Below are 22113 nucleotides of genomic sequence, written 5' to 3'. Positions count from 1 at the left end.
GCGAGTTTCCAGTATTATTTGTTCATTCTCAGTAGGAAATGGTCACTACCTTTACTTCAGCATTGCTTGTGCACATGAATCAGGCCCCTGCCCTTTTTACCTTTGATGGTACATGTTGCAATCCATAGGTTTCTATCAACTGATTAGCTCATTTTTTTCTTACAATGATAACATGATACACTTTTTTAGTGTTACCGTGCAACTAGGATCAGATATAGAAGATTACCCAACACAAAAGATTTTATTGTACAAATATACTGTGTGTAAAGAAAAGTACTGAATGCTGCGATTATAGCACAGAAATGGTTTTCCATCAACTCCAATAAGAATTTTACAGATCATATATTTCTGTGCAAACTGCATAATACTAACACACTTACAGCTTTCTGTACAACACTATTAGATTGTTGTGTGTATGTGCTATAATAAGATTGTGGTTGGGATGGTTGATACAACACACTTTTATGGTCTTAAATTGGGGACACACTAGCCAACAACTTGAGAGATTTGTCCCATAACGCTGAGCAATTAGGACAAATTGTCTACATCGCTAGCGATGCGTGATCCCTCGGGTTGCTGGCAACATACCCCATCATCTTTACATGCCTCTTAGGATGTTGCTAGCGATGACTTGCAGCATGGCCCCTCTTCGCTGCATCCATCACTGCCGATCTTGCTGGGTACACATTATCGTTTCATGAGTGAATCAGGCCCTTAAGCTAGGCAGACTTGACCGCAGGTCTGTGTCTGCATTTAGATTCCTGATTATCAGGAATCTGCAGCTGTGCAAGAACGGCCTTTTGGTCTCACCCACACTTCCCCTCTATCATCGCCTGACTGACAGGCAGCGGCAGTGCTGGGATTGCAGCTATATATAGGAGGCATCTCTTCTACTGAGACGTCTCCTGCATGCCCATCCTTCAGAGCGTATGGAAATACAATGCTGCTTACATGTAGGGAGGACAATCCCGGGCCGTTTTTTTAATCCCAGGATTCCCTGCTGTTGGTTGATGGAACAAAAAAATGTATATATTATTTAATGGCCCCCATCCCCACAGTGACTTACCCTCCTCTCTGTGCAGGTGGCGTGGCTTGCAGCAGCTGGCGGTAAATTTGGCTGCGGGTGTGGGCGGTCCGGCAGCACAGCTGGCACCTCCTGCACAGCGTGACCTCTGACATCATGTCACACTGCACAGCCAAGGGTAGGGGGAGCTGGGCAGCGTCTAAGCTGTCTGTTGGAGGTGCTCAACGCTGCCCAGTATTAAAAATAAAAAAGCATTAGCTGGCTAATACCGAAATCCCGGAATTAGAATCTCCAATCCCGGTCCGTTTTCATCCAAAATCCTCGGTTCCCGCCAATCTCGGGATCGGCCACCCTACTTCCATCTCTGAATCGGGCCCTTAATACAGTGTTCACAAAATCAGGGTGAAATGTTTGAAGCAGTGAAAAGAGTGGAGAAATTGCCTATGGCAACCAATCAGCTTTGAAGAAACATTTATAAAGTGCATTCTATAAAATTAGAGGTAGCAGGTCATTGGTTGCCATGGACATTGTAGATAAAACACACTTTCTCCCCCATGGTGAAAAAAAAGCCACGCACATTGTTCCTCACAGGACATGGGCAGAGCAATTGGGTCCAAGTGAGAGGTACCTGAGAGGAGGAATGTGTGAAGTGGGAGGTGGGAAGGGCGCATAGCTGGTCCCAAAGGAGGGGCCAGTACATAGTAACTAGCCACACACTGGTCGGAGCTAGGTGGAGTGGAGAGGAGGGCCCCAGAGGCGGGTGGCGAAGGGCTGTGGGGAGGGAGGAGGTGGAGTAGCCAGAAACTAGATTATTATGGTGGAGATGTACTAAGCAGTGGTAAAAGTGGAAAAGTGAGCCAGTGGAGAAGTTGCCCATGGCAACCAATCAGCTGCTCTGTATACTTTTACAGTATGCAAATGATAAATGTTATGTCAATGCTGATTGATTGCCATGGGCAACTTCTCCACTGGCTCACTCTCCACTTTTATCACTGCTTACTACATCTCCCCCATATCCGTGGTGACCCTCCTGCAGCGTCTAAGCTGCGCCCTGGCACAGAGTATATTGACTGGCGCCTATGGTAACTAGCCTTGAACTCTGCATTCCTTGAACTCTGGGTCTAGGTATTTTAAAGCCAAACATCTAAGGATTATTTAACTTCTTAGATAATTGCAATGGCTAATTGTCCACCTGTACAAAGTGACGCCGCCAGTATTTCAGTAAATAACTTTAATACCATCAAAAATAGGTAAATTAAATGATTAAATTAACCAATCTGCACACAATAAGACAGCATGAGGTAGATTGACTAGTGAAGCCAAATTCACCATGTTTTTGGTCAAAGTATCTTTTTTTTTTAAGCAGCGTATTTTAAACTCCCATTAATCAAATTGTATAAGTTACAACATAATAGGCATGGTATTAATATGATCACATTTCAACTTACATTCAGTATCGGCATTTTTCATGATCTAGGCAAGGTTAGGATAATGTCAGCCACAATAATTAATAAAAAACAAACAAAAATAAACTAAAACTAGACAATAATAGTACATATTCCTGCTTTCTTTGGTGGCAGGTATAAGGAGGGTACATTTCAAAAGACTGTAGAAATGCCATCTTAGCATGTCAAAGCATGCAGGCTAGATGGTTTACCACACCTGTTAATTAAGTAATTTAGTGCAAATTGAAAAACAACAGCAGGCTATAAAACGTATTTGACTGCAGGAACTTCTGCCAAAAGGGCCACCAATATAATGAAATATTATGAAATAGAGAGTTGCAATATACTTGTCACAAAACAGAAATACAGGTTACATATCATCCTTTATTCTCGGTCACTCTTAGCCCGTTTAGTGTAAGGTCCTCCTGGGCTAAGCCACTCTTAAAATTGATTTCTTCATAGACAAAAATAGTGGTAACTCCTCTGTTTTTTGAACAGTATGGGAAAGGGAAAGTAAGGAGTGCGCCAGAGTAAGCAATTAAAAAAAAAAAAAAAAGTTGTAAAATAGACAATTTAAAAATGTGCAACACAAATCAATGCAGTGTATGATACAAGTATGCAAACACTTTTCTAATATATTAAATATTTTGTTCTAATTTGTAAACAATTCATCTTTAATATGTTAACACTTCTACAGATGGTACATTTCCACATTTTCCAAAAAGTGTTACTTGCAGGTTAGGAATGATGTGTGAACACGGTGCTGTATACAGGTGCAGCAATCTTTGGTTAGGTACTTTAAACAGTGTCAGCGCCGGCGGCTGTGTGTGTCCAAACAGAGCAACAGTTGAATTGCTCCGTTGGGCAACATCTTGTGGCCACTGGAGCGCAAAACACTTGAATTCCACCCATAGAGGTGAGGAGCAGGGTTGGCCTATTACTATATAGGATAAGAGTAAAAAGGTATGTATCACTAAGCTAATAGGGAAAGATGGATGATTAATAAATATAGCATGACTACTCCACAAAGAAAAAGAAAAATCAGTGTCCCCCCCTTTTCACAAGAGACGCCCTTTAGACTCCTTTTACATACATTTAATCCCTTTAAACAAAGGATTACTGAAAGCGGTTAAACAGTGTCAAAGCACTAGTACAGGATTTGGAAATTAAGACTTACAGCATCAAATACACATACTGTACATCATTTAAAATGCTACAAGGTTAGTATTTTTGAGTCATGGGTATAATGCTTGAACGTAATTAAATATGAGATGGGAGAATACTGCTCATTATGTGACAGTTATAAGCAATGGGACGTTGGAGGCCAGTCAGAGCCACAAGGAGGCAACAAAACTTGTGGCCCTACAAACTTTGAGAACAGATCCCCAAAGGCCTACTTTGGGTTAGGACGGTACATTCCAACTGCCGGTAGAGCGACCACCAATGATTGGGCGGCAAGACGATCATTGCACCGTTGCTTCATTATCACTGGCTTTTTGTGAAACAAATTATAAAATCAGTTTTACAACTGTTGAAGGAGGCACTGCTGTCACTTGTGGTGAGACAAACAATTTGCTGCGTTTCGTCACAAAACACGTCGATCAGCACACAAAAACATCAACACTGACACCGGAAGAGATTGCTCCGCTATCCAACTTTTGGTAATCGTTAACCCCTGAGAAGCAGTTACGATAGAACAGGTACCTTGACCCACTATGTCCATGACAGTAAAGGAAAGGTTTAAGGAGACATTTAAAGCCAGCTAAGGAAACTGCTCTGTACCAACTGACATTGGTCCATAAGTGACAATCATGTTTTCCCATAAACCGTATAAAATGCTGTCCATCTTAGAAATGAAAGTTCCCGACTGTTTAGCACATGCGCCAGAATTAATGTCATTGTCTTGGCACCTCATTAAAAAAAAAAAAAAAAACTCCCACAACTTCCTAAAGCTCAAACATGGCGCCCAGTAAGGAAATAGAGTGGTTTGTCATCACTACTGTTCGCAGTCTGAAATTCATCCCGCAGTCTGAACTGCCATTCATCTTCCAGCTCCAGTCGCACAATCGTCTGCCGGAGAGAACTTCTGTCCTGACAAATAACACAAAGTGTGGCACCTTGAAAGGAAAGAGAATATGGTGAGTCGCAAAAACTAAACTACCTGTAGAAAGAACAACCTGTGACTTTTCTGCCCCACCGGAGATCATGTCGGAATGAATTTGATGCCAGCGCATACCTTTAAGAAACTTGAACTTCTTTAGCATCCCTGCGCAGACAAAGGAGTCACACAGATAGAGCAAGAGTCCACTGAACGCCACTCCCTCACAGTTAACATTCACAGAGTGTGGCCTGGAGCTCACGTAGCACAGGGTAACCTGCAACAACAGTTCACATCAAAAAAAGATTAGAATAATGGCTGTATAAATACATACAATGTTTCAGTACTTTCTTCTGGCAATGTATTACGCATATTCTCAGGGTGTATTAATACTGGAAATGGAGCTCAACAAAACAGGGACAGGACACAGGAAGAACATCAGGAGCAGGTACAATGGATAAAAGCACCGGTATCCGTTTGGATGGTCCACCATGTTATGGTCGACAGTCATTAGGTCGACCACTATTTGTTGACATTGACATGGTCGACATGGACACATGGTCGACACATGCAGGGTCGCAACATGAAAAGGTCGACATGCGTTTTTCACTTTTTTTATTTTTTGTGGAACTTTTCCATACTTTACGATCCACATGGACTACGATTGGGAACGGTAACCTGTGCCGAGCGCATCGGCAGCGGAGCGAGACACCTTGCCCGAAGCATGGCGAGCGAAGTGGTGCACTAATTGGGTTTCCCCGTCACTTTACGCAGAAAATGACACAAAGAAAGTTTAAAAAAAAAAACCCAGATCGACCTTTTGTCCATGTCGACCATGCCAATGTCGACCAATAGTGGTCAACCTAATGACTGACGACCATAACATGGTCAACCATTCATAGTGGAACCAAAGAACCACCATCCTCTTTAACCACTTTGTGTATTCGTCAAGTCCTCTCATATTACCTCACTTCCTAGGTTCAAATAGCAGTCTATAGCCAGTAATGGGTTCCTCAGATTGTTAATGGCCTTCGGGAATAGCTTTTGAGAGCTGTGCTGGAGAAACTTCTCCAGCAGGAACTGGGCTGGAGCAGCCAGGAGGGTCTGCTCACTGTCTGGGGCACAGACATACTGCATAGGGGAAATGGGACCAGTACTTTCTGTTACCTGTAACAGAGATAATCAGGTGAGGTACATAAAGAAATCAGATGTCTTATAACATTAAACTACATCATATAACAGTTCTAGCACATCTCGGGAGAAACTATGAAATAAGCTACTAATATATACAATTATTTGTCTAAACAGCCATCATTTTAAAAGGGAGAAAACTGAAATTAATAAAAAATTAAAATAAATCAAAGTTTTTTTTAGTTTCTTATTCAAAACACTGAAGAAGTGTGATCCCATGTGCTAACAAACACCCTAGGACTGGCTGTATGACCATAAGAACAGAGACACTATCAGGACTGGCTGTATGATGGTAATGACAGAGACACTATCAGGACTGGCTATATGACGGTAATGACAGAGACACTATCAGGACTGGCTGTATGACTGGCTGAATGACAGAGACTATCAGGACTGGCTGTATGACAGTAAGATCAGAGAGATTATCAGGACTGGCTGTATGACAGTAAGATCAGAGACACTATCAGGGCTGGCTGTATGACAGTAATGACAGAGACACTATCAGGACTGGCTGTATGACCGTAAGAACAGAGACACTATCAGGACTGGCTGTGTGACAGTAAGATCAGAGACACTATCAGGACTGGCTGTATGATGGTAAGATCAGAGATACTATCAGGGCTGGCTGTATGACCGTAAAAACAGAGACACTATCAGGGCTGGCTGTATGACAGTAAGAACAGAGACGCTATCAGGACTGGCTGTATGACGGTAATGACAGAGACACTATCAGGACTGGCTGTATGACAGTAAGATCAGAGACACTATCAGGGCTGGCTGTATGACGGTAATGACAGAGACACTGGACTGGCTGTATGACAGTAAGATCAGATACACTATTAGGACTGGCTGTATGACCGTAAGAACAGAGACACTATCAGGACTGGCTGTATGACGGTAAGATCAGAGACACTATCAGGACTGGCTGTATACAGAGACGCCTTAATGCGGCTTTGGAGCTTAACCACATATTTGCGCAAATATGTGTAACGAAGATCTCTGAATTCTATTATAATGTGGGATTTATATCTGGTTACTGTTATCATTCAGGGTGCTGGGAGAAACCAAATGCCCTTTTTTTCTTGCTCAGAAATACCCCTCCCTTTCGAGCACCTGAATGACATCACTAAGCTAATTGGGCATCTACCAATATATATGTCTGTATGACAGTAAGATCAGAGACACTATCAGGACTGGCTGTATGACCGTAAAAACAGAGACACTATCAGGACTGGCTGTATGACGGTAATGACAGAGACACTATCAGGGCTGGCTGTATGACAGTAATGACAGAGACACTATCAGGACTGGCTGTATGACAGTAAGATCAGAGACACTATCAGGACTGGCTGTATGACAGTAAGATCAGAGACACTATCAGGGCTGGCTGTTTGACAGTAATGACAGAGACACTATCAGGACTGGCTGTATGACCGTAAGAACAGAGACACTATCAGGACTGGCTGTGTGACAGTAAGATCAGAGACACTATCAGGACTGGCTGTATGACAGTAAGATCAGAGATACTATCAGGGCTGGCTGTATGACCGTAAAAACAGAGACACTATCAGGGCTGGCTGTATGACAGTAAGAACAGAGACACTATCAGGGCTGGCTGTATGACGGTAATGACAGAGACACTATCAGGGCTGGCTGTATGACGGTAAGATCAGAGACACTATCAGGGCTGGCTGTTTGACAGTAATGACAGAGACACTATCAGGACTGGCTGTATGACGGTAATGACAGAGACACTATCAGGGCTGGCTGTATGACAGTAATGACAGAGACACTATCAGGGCTGGCTGTATGACAGTAATGACAGAGACACTATCAGGACTGGCTGTATGACAGTAAGATCAGAGACACTATCAGGACTGGCTGTATGACAGTAAGATCAGAGACACTATCAGGGCTGGCTGTTTGACAGTAATGACAGAGACACTATCAGGACTGGCTGTATGACCGTAAGAACAGAGACACTATCAGGACTGGCTGTGTGACAGTAAGATCAGAGACACTATCAGGACTGGCTGTATGACAGTAAGATCAGAGATACTATCAGGGCTGGCTGTATGACCGTAAAAACAGAGACACTATCAGGGCTGGCTGTATGACAGTAAGAACAGAGACACTATCAGGGCTGGCTGTATGACAGTAAGATCAGAGAGACTATCAGGACTGGCTGTATGACGGTAATGACAGAGACACTATCAGGACTGGCTGTATGACAGTAAGATCAGAGACACTATCAGGGCTGGCTGTATGACGGTAATGACAGAGACACTGGACTGGCTGTATGACAGTAAGATCAGAGACACTATTAGGACTGGCTGTATGACCGTAAGAACAGAGACACTATCAGGACTGGCTGTATGACGGTAATGACAGAGAGACACTATTAGGACTGGCTGTATGACAGTAAGATCAGAGACACTATCAGGACTGGCTGTATGACGGTAATGACAGAGACACTAACAGGGCTGGCTGTATGACAGTAAGATCAGAGACACTATCAGGACTGGCTGAATGACAGTAGGAGCAGAGACTATCAGAACTGGCTGTATGACGACAATGACAGAGACACTAACAGGAATGGCTGTATGACCGTAAGATTAGAGACACTAACAGGACTGGCTGTATGATGGTAATGACAGAGACACTATCCGAGTGGGAAGAATGAAGGTAAGAGCAGAGACACTATAAAGGCTGGCAGGATGAAGGTAGGGGCAGAAACAATATCAGGGCTGGCTGTATGACAGTAAGATCAGAGACACTATCATGGCTGGCTGTATGACAGTAAGATCAGAGACACTATCAGGACTGGCTGTATGATGGTAAGAGAAGAGACACTATCAGGGCTGGCTGTATGATGGTAAGATCAGAGACACTATCAGGGCTGGCTGTATGACAGTAAGAGCAGAGACACTAACAGGACTGGCTGTATGATGGTAATGACAGAGACACTATCAGGGCTGGCTGTATGACAGTAAGAGCAGAGACACTAACAGACTGACTGTATGATGGTAATGACAGAGACACTATCAGGACTGGCTGTATGACGGTAATGACAGAGACACTATCAGGGCTGGCTGTATGATGGTAAGAGAAGAGACACTATCAGGACTGGCTGTATGATGGTAAGATCAGAGACACTACCAGGGCTGGCTGTATGATGGTAAGATCAGAGACACTAGGGCTGGCTGTATGATAGTAAGAGCAGAGACACTAACAGGACTGGCTGTATGATGGTAATGACAGAGACACTATCAGGGCTGGCTGTATGATGGTAAGATCAGAGACACTATCAGGGCTGGCTGTATGCTGGTAAGAGAAGAGACACTATCAGGGCTGGCTGTATGATGGTAAGATCAGAGACACTATCAGAGCTGGCTGTATGATGGTAATGACAGAGACACTGGGGGTCATTCCGAGTTGTTCGCTCGGTAAAAATCTTCGCATTGCAGCGATTTTCCGCTTAATGCGCAATGTCCGCACTGCGACAAGTAAATTTGCTATGCACTTAGTAATTTTACTCACGGCATTTTCATCGTTCTGGCGATCGTAATGTGATTGACAGGAAATGGGTGTTACTGGGCGGAAACAGGCCGTTTTATGGGCGTGTGGGAAAAAACGCTACCGTTTCCGGAAAAAACGCAGGAGTGGCTGGAGAAACGGGGTAGTGTCTGGGCGAACGCTGGGTGTGTTTGTGACGTCAAACCAGGAACGACAAGCAGTGAAATGATCGCAGATGCCGAGTAAGTCTGAAGCTACTCAGAAACTGCTACGAGGTGTGTAATCGCAATATTGCGAATACATCGTTCGCAATTTTAAGATGCTAAGATTCACTCCCAGTAGGCGGCGGCTTAGCATGAGCAAATCTGCTAAAATTCACTTGCGAGCGAACAACTCGGAATGACCCCCACTATCAGGACTGGCTGTATGATGGTAAGAGAAGAGACACTATCAGGACTAGCTGTATGATGGTAAGAGAAGAGACACTATCAGGGCTGGCTGTATGATGGTAAGAGAAGAGACACTATCAGGACTGGCTGTATGATGGTAAGATCAGAGATACTATCAGGGCTGGCTGTATGACCGTAAAAACAGAGACACTATCAGGGCTGGCTGTATGACAGTAAGAACAGAGACGCTATCAGGACTGGCTGTATGACGGTAATGACAGAGACACTATCAGGACTGGCTGTATGACAGTAAGATCAGAGACACTATCAGGGCTGGCTGTATGACGGTAATGACAGAGACACTGGACTGGCTGTATGACAGTAAGATCAGATACACTATTAGGACTGGCTGTATGACCGTAAGAACAGAGACACTATCAGGACTGGCTGTATGACGGTAAGATCAGAGACACTATCAGGACTGGCTGTATACAGAGACGCCTTAATGCGGCTTTGGAGCTTAACCACATATTTGCGCAAATATGTGTAACGAAGATCTCTGAATTCTATTATAATGTGGGATTTATATCTGGTTACTGTTATCATTCAGGGTGCTGGGAGAAACCAAATGCCCTTTTTTTCTTGCTCAGAAATACCCCTCCCTTTCGAGCACCTGAATGACATCACTAAGCTAATTGGGCATCTACCAATATATATGTCTGTATGACAGTAAGATCAGAGACACTATCAGGACTGGCTGTATGACCGTAAAAACAGAGACACTATCAGGACTGGCTGTATGACGGTAATGACAGAGACACTATCAGGGCTGGCTGTATGACAGTAATGACAGAGACACTATCAGGACTGGCTGTATGACAGTAAGATCAGAGACACTATCAGGACTGGCTGTATGACAGTAAGATCAGAGACACTATCAGGGCTGGCTGTTTGACAGTAATGACAGAGACACTATCAGGACTGGCTGTATGACCGTAAGAACAGAGACACTATCAGGACTGGCTGTGTGACAGTAAGATCAGAGACACTATCAGGACTGGCTGTATGACAGTAAGATCAGAGATACTATCAGGGCTGGCTGTATGACCGTAAAAACAGAGACACTATCAGGGCTGGCTGTATGACAGTAAGAACAGAGACACTATCAGGGCTGGCTGTATGACGGTAATGACAGAGACACTATCAGGGCTGGCTGTATGACGGTAAGATCAGAGACACTATCAGGGCTGGCTGTTTGACAGTAATGACAGAGACACTATCAGGACTGGCTGTATGACGGTAATGACAGAGACACTATCAGGGCTGGCTGTATGACAGTAATGACAGAGACACTATCAGGGCTGGCTGTATGACCGTAATGACAGAGACACTATCAGGACTGGCTGTATGACAGTAAGATCAGAGACACTATCAGGACTGGCTGTATGACAGTAAGATCAGAGACACTATCAGGGCTGGCTGTTTGACAGTAATGACAGAGACACTATCAGGACTGGCTGTATGACCGTAAGAACAGAGACACTATCAGGACTGGCTGTGTGACAGTAAGATCAGAGACACTATCAGGACTGGCTGTATGACAGTAAGATCAGAGATACTATCAGGGCTGGCTGTATGACCGTAAAAACAGAGACACTATCAGGGCTGGCTGTATGACAGTAAGAACAGAGACACTATCAGGGCTGGCTGTATGACAGTAAGATCAGAGAGACTATCAGGACTGGCTGTATGACGGTAATGACAGAGACACTATCAGGACTGGCTGTATGACAGTAAGATCAGAGACACTATCAGGGCTGGCTGTATGACGGTAATGACAGAGACACTGGACTGGCTGTATGACAGTAAGATCAGAGACACTATTAGGACTGGCTGTATGACCGTAAGAACAGAGACACTATCAGGACTGGCTGTATGACGGTAATGACAGAGAGACACTATTAGGACTGGCTGTATGACAGTAAGATCAGAGACACTATCAGGACTGGCTGTATGACGGTAATGACAGAGACACTAACAGGGCTGGCTGTATGACAGTAAGATCAGAGACACTATCAGGACTGGCTGAATGACAGTAGGAGCAGAGACTATCAGAACTGGCTGTATGACGACAATGACAGAGACACTAACAGGAATGGCTGTATGACCGTAAGATTAGAGACACTAACAGGACTGGCTGTATGATGGTAATGACAGAGACACTATCAGAGTGGGAAGAATGAAGGTAAGAGCAGAGACACTATAAAGGCTGGCAGGATGAAGGTAGGGGCAGAAACAATATCAGGGCTGGCTGTATGACAGTAAGATCAGAGACACTATCATGGCTGGCTGTATGACAGTAAGATCAGAGACACTATCAGGACTGGCTGTATGATGGTAAGAGAAGAGACACTATCAGGGCTGGCTGTATGATGGTAAGATCAGAGACACTATCAGGGCTGGCTGTATGACAGTAAGAGCAGAGACACTAACAGGACTGGCTGTATGATGGTAATGACAGAGACACTATCAGGGCTGGCTGTATGACAGTAAGAGCAGAGACACTAACAGACTGACTGTATGATGGTAATGACAGAGACACTATCAGGACTGGCTGTATGACGGTAATGACAGAGACACTATCAGGGCTGGCTGTATGATGGTAAGAGAAGAGACACTATCAGGACTGGCTGTATGATGGTAAGATCAGAGACACTACCAGGGCTGGCTGTATGATGGTAAGATCAGAGACACTAGGGCTGGCTGTATGATAGTAAGAGCAGAGACACTAACAGGACTGGCTGTATGATGGTAATGACAGAGACACTATCAGGGCTGGCTGTATGATGGTAAGATCAGAGACACTATCAGGGCTGGCTGTATGCTGGTAAGAGAAGAGACACTATCAGGGCTGGCTGTATGATGGTAAGATCAGAGACACTATCAGAGCTGGCTGTATGATGGTAATGACAGAGACACTGGGGGTCATTCCGAGTTGTTCGCTCGGTAAAAATCTTCGCATTGCAGCGATTTTCCGCTTAATGCGCAATGTCCGCACTGCGACAAGTAAATTTGCTATGCACTTAGTAATTTTACTCACGGCATTTTCATCGTTCTGGCGATCGTAATGTGATTGACAGGAAATGGGTGTTACTGGGCGGAAACAGGCCGTTTTATGGGCGTGTGGGAAAAAACGCTACCGTTTCCGGAAAAAACGCAGGAGTGGCTGGAGAAACGGGGTAGTGTCTGGGCGAACGCTGGGTGTGTTTGTGACGTCAAACCAGGAACGACAAGCAGTGAAATGATCGCAGATGCCGAGTAAGTCTGAAGCTACTCAGAAACTGCTACGAGGTGTGTAATCGCAATATTGCGAATACATCGTTCGCAATTTTAAGATGCTAAGATTCACTCCCAGTAGGCGGCGGCTTAGCATGAGCAAATCTGCTAAAATTCACTTGCGAGCGAACAACTCGGAATGACCCCCACTATCAGGACTGGCTGTATGATGGTAAGAGAAGAGACACTATCAGGACTAGCTGTATGATGGTAAGAGAAGAGACACTATCAGGGCTGGCTGTATGACAGTAAGAACAGAGACGCTATCAGGACTGGCTGTATGACGGTAATGACAGAGACACTATCAGGACTGGCTGTATGACAGTAAGATCAGAGACACTATCAGGGCTGGCTGTATGACGGTAATGACAGAGACACTGGACTGGCTGTATGACAGTAAGATCAGATACACTATTAGGACTGGCTGTATGACCGTAAGAACAGAGACACTATCAGGACTGGCTGTATGACGGTAAGATCAGAGACACTATCAGGACTGGCTGTATACAGAGACGCCTTAATGCGGCTTTGGAGCTTAACCACATATTTGCGCAAATATGTGTAACGAAGATCTCTGAATTCTATTATAATGTGGGATTTATATCTGGTTACTGTTATCATTCAGGGTGCTGGGAGAAACCAAATGCCCTTTTTTTCTTGCTCAGAAATACCCCTCCCTTTCGAGCACCTGAATGACATCACTAAGCTAATTGGGCATCTACCAATATATATGTCTGTATGACAGTAAGATCAGAGACACTATCAGGACTGGCTGTATGACCGTAAAAACAGAGACACTATCAGGACTGGCTGTATGATGGTAATGACAGAGACACTATCAGAGTGGGAAGAATGAAGGTAAGAGCAGAGACACTATAAAGGCTGGCAGGATGAAGGTAGGGGCAGAAACAATATCAGGGCTGGCTGTATGACAGTAAGAACAGAGACACTATCAGGGCTGGCTGTATGACGGTAATGACAGAGACACTATCAGGGCTGGCTGTATGACGGTAAGATCAGAGACACTATCAGGGCTGGCTGTTTGACAGTAATGACAGAGACACTATCAGGACTGGCTGTATGACGGTAATGACAGAGACACTATCAGGGCTGGCTGTATGACAGTAATGACAGAGACACTATCAGGGCTGGCTGTATGACAGTAATGACAGAGACACTATCAGGACTGGCTGTATGACAGTAAGATCAGAGACACTATCAGGACTGGCTGTATGACAGTAAGATCAGAGACACTATCAGGGCTGGCTGTTTGACAGTAATGACAGAGACACTATCAGGACTGGCTGTATGACCGTAAGAACAGAGACACTATCAGGACTGGCTGTGTGACAGTAAGATCAGAGACACTATCAGGACTGGCTGTATGACAGTAAGATCAGAGATACTATCAGGGCTGGCTGTATGACCGTAAAAACAGAGACACTATCAGGGCTGGCTGTATGACAGTAAGAACAGAGACACTATCAGGGCTGGCTGTATGACAGTAAGATCAGAGAGACTATCAGGACTGGCTGTATGACGGTAATGACAGAGACACTATCAGGACTGGCTGTATGACAGTAAGATCAGAGACACTATCAGGGCTGGCTGTATGACGGTAATGACAGAGACACTGGACTGGCTGTATGACAGTAAGATCAGAGACACTATTAGGACTGGCTGTATGACCGTAAGAACAGAGACACTATCAGGACTGGCTGTATGACGGTAATGACAGAGAGACACTATTAGGACTGGCTGTATGACAGTAAGATCAGAGACACTATCAGGACTGGCTGTATGACGGTAATGACAGAGACACTAACAGGGCTGGCTGTATGACAGTAAGATCAGAGACACTATCAGGACTGGCTGAATGACAGTAGGAGCAGAGACTATCAGAACTGGCTGTATGACGACAATGACAGAGACACTAACAGGAATGGCTGTATGACCGTAAGATTAGAGACACTAACAGGACTGGCTGTATGATGGTAATGACAGAGACACTATCAGAGTGGGAAGAATGAAGGTAAGAGCAGAGACACTATAAAGGCTGGCAGGATGAAGGTAGGGGCAGAAACAATATCAGGGCTGGCTGTATGACAGTAAGATCAGAGACACTATCATGGCTGGCTGTATGACAGTAAGATCAGAGACACTATCAGGACTGGCTGTATGATGGTAAGAGAAGAGACACTATCAGGGCTGGCTGTATGATGGTAAGATCAGAGACACTATCAGGGCTGGCTGTATGACAGTAAGAGCAGAGACACTAACAGGACTGGCTGTATGATGGTAATGACAGAGACACTATCAGGGCTGGCTGTATGACAGTAAGAGCAGAGACACTAACAGACTGACTGTATGATGGTAATGACAGAGACACTATCAGGACTGGCTGTATGACGGTAATGACAGAGACACTATCAGGGCTGGCTGTATGATGGTAAGAGAAGAGACACTATCAGGACTGGCTGTATGATGGTAAGATCAGAGACACTACCAGGGCTGGCTGTATGATGGTAAGATCAGAGACACTAGGGCTGGCTGTATGATAGTAAGAGCAGAGACACTAACAGGACTGGCTGTATGATGGTAATGACAGAGACACTATCAGGGCTGGCTGTATGATGGTAAGATCAGAGACACTATCAGGGCTGGCTGTATGCTGGTAAGAGAAGAGACACTATCAGGGCTGGCTGTATGATGGTAAGATCAGAGACACTATCAGAGCTGGCTGTATGATGGTAATGACAGAGACACTGGGGGTCATTCCGAGTTGTTCGCTCGGTAAAAATCTTCGCATTGCAGCGATTTTCCGCTTAATGCGCAATGTCCGCACTGCGACAAGTAAATTTGCTATGCACTTAGTAATTTTACTCACGGCATTTTCATCGTTCTGGCGATCGTAATGTGATTGACAGGAAATGGGTGTTACTGGGCGGAAACAGGCCGTTTTATGGGCGTGTGGGAAAAAACGCTACCGTTTCCGGAAAAAACGCAGGAGTGGCTGGAGAAACGGGGTAGTGTCTGGGCGAACGCTGGGTGTGTTTGTGACGTCAAACCAGGAACGACAAGCAGTGAAATGATCGCAGATGCCGAGTAAGTCTGAAGCTACTCAGAAACTGCTACGAGGTGTGTAATCGCAATATTGCGAATACATCGTTCGCAATTTTAAGATGCTAAGATTCACTCCCAGTAGGCGGCGGCTTAGCATGAGCAAATCTGCTAAAATTCACTTGCGAGCGAACAACTCGGAATGACCCCCACTATCAGGACTGGCTGTATGATGGTAAGAGAAGAGACACTATCAGGACTAGCTGTATGATGGTAAGAGAAGAGACACTATCAGGGCTGGCTGTATGATGGTAAGAGAAGAGACACTATCAGGACTGGCTGTATGATGGTAAGATCAGAGACACTATCAGGGCTGGCTGTATGACAGTAAGATCAGAGACACTAGGGCTGGCTGTATGACAGTAAGAGCAGAGACACTAACAGGACTGGCTGTATGATGGTAATGACAGAGACACTATCAGGGCTGGCTGTATGATGGTAAGAGGAAAGACACTATCAGGGCTGGCTGTATGATGGTAAGAGAAGAGACACTATCAGGGCTGGCTGTATGATGGTAAGATCAGAGACACTATCAGGGCTGGCTGTATGATGGTAATGACAGAGACACTGGGGGTCATTCCGAGTTGTTCGCTCGGTAAAAATCTTCGCATCGCAGCGATTTTCCGCTTAATGCGCATGCGCAATGTCCGCACTGCGACTCCGCCAAGTAAATTTGCTATGCACTTAGGAATTTTACTCACGGCATTTTCATCGTTCTGGCGATCGTAATGTGATTGACAGGAAATGGGTGTTACTGGGCGGAAACAGGCCGTTTTATGCTTGCTGCACTTGCCCCTCCCCGCCGGGGTCCCGGCGTCGGTATGCTGCCGGGATCCCGGCGTCGGTAAGCTGACCGGCGGTCAGGAGACCGCCGGTCAGCCGTACTACACCCTCAGGACTGGCTGTATGACGGTAATGACAGAGACACTATCAGGACTGGCTGTATGACGGTAATGACAGAGACACTATCAGGACTGACTGTATGACGGTAATGACAGAGACACTATCAGGTCTGGCTGTATGACGGTAATGACAGAGACACTATCAGGACTGGCTGTATGATGGTAATGACAGAGACACTATCAGGGCTGGCTGTATGATGGTAAGAGAAGAGACATTATCAGGGCTGGCTGTATGATGGTAAGAGAAGAGACACTATTAGGACTGGCTGTATGACAGTAAGATCAGAGACACTATTAGGACTGGCTGTATGACAGTAAGATCAGAGACACTATCAGGACTGGCTGAATGACAGTAAGATCAGAGAGACACTATCAGGACTGGCTGAATGACAGTAGGAGCAGAGACTATCAGAACTGGCTGTATGATGGTAATGACAGAGACACTATCAGAGTGGGAAGAATGAAGGTAAGAGCAGAGACACTATAAAGGCTGGCAGGATGAAGGTAGGGGCAGAAACAATATCAGGGCTGGCTGTATGACAGTAAGATCAGAGACACTATCAGGACTGGCTGTATGATGGTAAGAGAAGAGACACTATCAGGGCTGGCTGTATGATGGTAAGAGAAGAGACTATCAGGGCTGGCTGTATGATGGTAAGAGAAGAGACACTATCAGGGCTGGCTGTATGATGGTAAGAGAAGAGACGCTATCAGGGCTGGCTGTATGATGGTAATGACAGAGACACTATCAGGACTGGCTGTATGACGGTAATGACAGAGACACTATCAGGACTGGCTGTATGACGGTAATGAAAGAGACACTATCAGGACTGGCTGTATGATGGTAATGACAGAGACACTATCAGGACTGGCTGTATGACGGTAATGACAGAGACACTATCAGGACTGGCTGTATGACGGTAATGAAAGAGACACTATCAGGACTGGCTGTATGATGGTAATGACAGAGACACTATCAGGGCTGGCTGTATGATGGTAAGAGAAGAGACTATCAGGGCTGGCTGTATGATGGTAAAGACAGAGACACTATCAGGGCTGGCTGTATGATGGTAAGAGAAGAGACACTATCAGGACTGGCTGTATGACGGTAATGACAGAGACACTATCAGGACTGGCTGTATGATGGTAATGACAGAGACACTATCAGGACTGGCTGTATGATGGTAAGAGAAGAGACACTATCATGGCTGGCTGTATGATGGTAAGAGAAGAGACACTATCAAGGCTGGCTGTATGATGGTAATGACAGAGACACTATCAGGACTGGCTGTATGATGGTAAGAGAAGAGACACTATCAGGGCTGGCTGTATGCTGGTAAGAGAAGAGACACTATCAGGGCTGGCTGTATGATGGTAAGAGAAGAGACACTATCAGGGCTGGCTGTATGATGGTAAGAGAAGAGACACTATCAGGGCTGGCTGTATGATGGTAATGACAGAGACACTATCAGGACTGGCTGTATGACGGTAATGACAGAGACACTATCAGGACTGGCTGTATGACACTATCAGGACTGGCTGTATGATGGTAATGACAGAGACACTATCAGGGCTGGCTGTATGATGGTAAGAGAAGAGACACTATCAGGGCTGGCTGTATGATGGTAAGAGGAGAGACACTATCAGGGCTGGCTGTATGATGGTAAGAGGAGAGACACTATCAGGGCTGGCTGTATGATGGTAAGAGAAGAGACACTATCAGGGCTGGCTGTATGATGGTAAGAGGAGAGACTATCAGGGCTGGCTGTATGATGGTAATGACAGAGACACTATCAGGACTGAAGAGAAGAGACAATATCAGGGCTGGCTGTATGACAGTAAGAGAAGAGACACTATCAGGGCTGGCTGTATGATGGTAATGACAGAGACACTATCAGGGCTGGCTGTATGATGGTAAGAGAAGAGACACTATCAGGGCTGGCTGTATGACAGTAAGAGAAGAGACACTATCAGGACTGGCTGTATGATGGTAATGACAGAGACACTATCAGGGCTGGCTGTATGACAGTAAGAGAAGAGACACTATCAGGACTGGCTGTATGATGGTAATGAAAGAGACACTATCAGGACTGGCTGTATGATGGTAATGACAGAGACACTATCAGAGTGGGAAGAATGAAGGTAAGAGCAGAGACACTATAAAGGCTGGCTGTATGATGGTAATGAAAGAGACACTATCAGGACTGAAGAGAAGAGACAATATCAGGGCTGGCTGTATGACAGTAAGAGAAGAGACACTATCAGGACTGGCTGTATGATGGTAATGACAGAGACACTATCAGAGTGGGAAGAATGAAGGTAAGAGCAGAAACACTATAAAGGCTGGCTGTATGATGGTAATGAAAGAGACACTATCAGGACTGAAGAGAAGAGACAATATCAGGGCTGGCTGTATGACAGTAAGAGAAGAGACACTATCAGGGCTGGCTGTATGATGGTAAGATCAGAGACACTATCAGGACTGGCTGTATGATGGTAAGAGAAGAGACACTATCAGGGCTGGCTGTATGACAGTAAGAGAAGAGACACTATCAGGACTGGCTGTATGATGGTAATGACAGAGACACTATCAGGACTGGCTGTATGATGGTAAGAGAAGAGACACTATCAGGGCTGGCTGTATGATGGTAATGACAGAGACACTATCTGGACTGGCTGTATGACAGTAAGAGCAGAGACACTAACAGGACTGGCTGTATGATGGTAATGACAGAGACACTATCAGGACTGGCTGTATGATGGTAAGAGAAGAGACACTATCAGGGCTGGCTGTATGATGGTAAGAGAAGAGACACTATCAGGGCTGGCTGTATGACAGTAAGAGCAGAGACACTAACAGGACTGGCTGTATGATGGTAAGAGAAGAGACACTATCAGGGCTGGCTGTATGATGGTAAGAGGAGAGACACTATCAGGGCTGGCTGTATGATGGTAAGAGAAGAGACACTATCAGGGCTGGCTGTATGATGGTAATGACAGAGACTATCAGGACTGGCTGTATGATGGTAATGACAGAGACACTATCAGGACTGAAGAGAAGAGACAATATCAGGGCTGGCTGTATGACAGTAAGAGAAGAGACACTATCAGGGCTGGCTGTATGATGGTAAGATCAGAGACACTATCAGGGCTGGCTGTATGACGGTAAGAGAAGAGACACTATCAGGGCTGGCTGTATGACAGTAAGAGCAGAGACACTAACAGGACTGGCTGTATGATGGTAAGAGAAGAGACACTATCAGGGCTGGCTGTATGATGGTAAGAGGAGAGACACTATCAGGGCTGGCTGTATGATGGTAAGAGAAGAGACTATCAGGGCTGGCTGTATGATGGTAATGACAGAGACTATCAGGACTGGCTGTATGATGGTAATGACAGAGACACTATCAGGACTGAAGAGAAGAGACAATATCAGGGCTGGCTGTATGACAGTAAGAGAAGAGACACTATCAGGGCTGGCTGTATGATGGTAAGATCAGAGACACTATCAGGGCTGGCTGTATGATGGTAAGAGAAGAGACACTATCAGGGCTGGCTGTATGACAGTAAGAGAAGAGACACTATCAGGACTGGCTGTATGATGGTAATGACAGAGACACTATCAGGACTGGCTGTATGATGGTAAGAGAAGAGACACTATCAGGACTGGCTGTATGATGGTAAGAGAAGAGACACTATCAGGACTGGCTGTATGATGGTAAGAGAAGAGACACTATCAGGACTGGCTGTATGACGGTAATGACAGAGACACTATCAGGACTGGCTGTATGATGGTAATGACAGAGACACTATCAGGGCTGGCTGTATGATGGTAATGACAGAGACACTATCAGGACTGGCTGTATGACAGTAAGAGCAGAGACACTATCAGGACTGGCTGTATGATGGTAATGACAGAGACACTATCAGGGCTGGCTGTATGATGGTAAGAGAAGAGACACTATCAGGACTGGCTGTATGATGGTAATGACAGACTGTCAGGACTGGCTGTATGATGGTAATGACAGAGACACTATCAGGACTGGCTGTATGATGGTAATGACAGAGACACTATCAGGACTGGCTGTATGATGGTAATGACAGAGACACTATCAGGACTGGCTGTATGATGGTAATGACAGAGACACTATCAGGACTGAAGAGAAGAGACAATATCAGGGCTGAAGGCAAATGAGATGAGTGTATTTCAGGGCTACAGATGAAAGGATGGAAAGATGATTGCATCACTGCAGTGCTTGTCTGGTGTACAGAAATAGCACAGTTAGTACTGCTGTGTTAGTACTCCTATGTATAGAGTTATCTAAAGAAGGCATTATTTAAAGACTAGGAGTGTAAAGGAAATAGCAGAGTAGAATACTACTGTGGAGCCGCAGTATAAGGAAGAATGAGAGAGAAAAGCAGTTTACATATGGAAAGGAAATAGCCCTCCACGCTTACCACAATTTTGGGCTTAATGATGAAGTCCTTGTGCCCTCCCACATGAATATGCTTCTTCATAAGGCTGAAGTTGTTGAAGCAGCAGATCAGCAACCCACCGCTGTTTACTCGAAGGTTAAAGTCTATATCTTCACAGAAGTACCTGAAATAAAAGGAAGAGTCACTCATCTAATGCAAACCGTTGTACAATGAATGATCCTGAAACACAAAAATAAATGAAAAAATATATTTTTTATTTTTAATGAAATATATATATATATTCTTCCTCAGTGGGATGAGAAGACGTCAGAGTGCTGATTGCCTAGGATCTATGCTTTCTTACCCTAGTTGCCATTAAAAAGGTCACCCCCCCCCCCCCCCCCCCCTCCTCCCTCATGCTATTTAACGTTGGTGAATAAACTGGATTCCTGATTCTGCATTAAGGACTGACAGAGCCCTAGTAACAATGGCTCCATGTAGCGGGACGCAGCAAGGGATGGATGCACATTAGAGTTATCTTTTATATACATGGCAGCGCAACTTTAAATTCATAAGAGCTGTAGGAAGCATACTCATCCCTTGTCCATTTCTCTGACAAACACATAGCTGCCTCTCTACAGATGCGGTTACCTAAATGCTGACCTAGAATGCAGGG

General features: G+C 45.0%; 1 protein-coding gene across 1 annotated transcript in view; it reads right to left on the bottom strand.

Moving 5' to 3' along the window:
* Positions 1 to 2237: 2237 nt before the first annotated feature.
* Positions 2238 to 22113, bottom strand: part of GREB1L (GREB1 like retinoic acid receptor coactivator) — a 331061-nt gene continuing 311185 nt past the window's right edge. Inside the window, exons 31-34 of the mRNA XM_063923572.1 lie at positions 21480 to 21621; positions 5534 to 5734; positions 4706 to 4844; positions 2238 to 4586 (exon numbers count right to left, since the gene is read on the bottom strand). Coding sequence (XP_063779642.1) covers positions 4423 to 4586; positions 4706 to 4844; positions 5534 to 5734; positions 21480 to 21621 — 646 coding nt within the window. The 3' untranslated portion in view covers positions 2238 to 4422. The remainder of the gene's footprint in view (positions 4587 to 4705; positions 4845 to 5533; positions 5735 to 21479; positions 21622 to 22113) is intronic.

This window comes from Pseudophryne corroboree, chromosome 5 (genome assembly GCF_028390025.1).
Source record: "Pseudophryne corroboree isolate aPseCor3 chromosome 5, aPseCor3.hap2, whole genome shotgun sequence".
Lineage (NCBI taxonomy): Eukaryota > Metazoa > Chordata > Amphibia > Anura > Myobatrachidae > Pseudophryne > Pseudophryne corroboree.
This window is presented reverse-complemented; position numbering and strand designations above follow the sequence as displayed.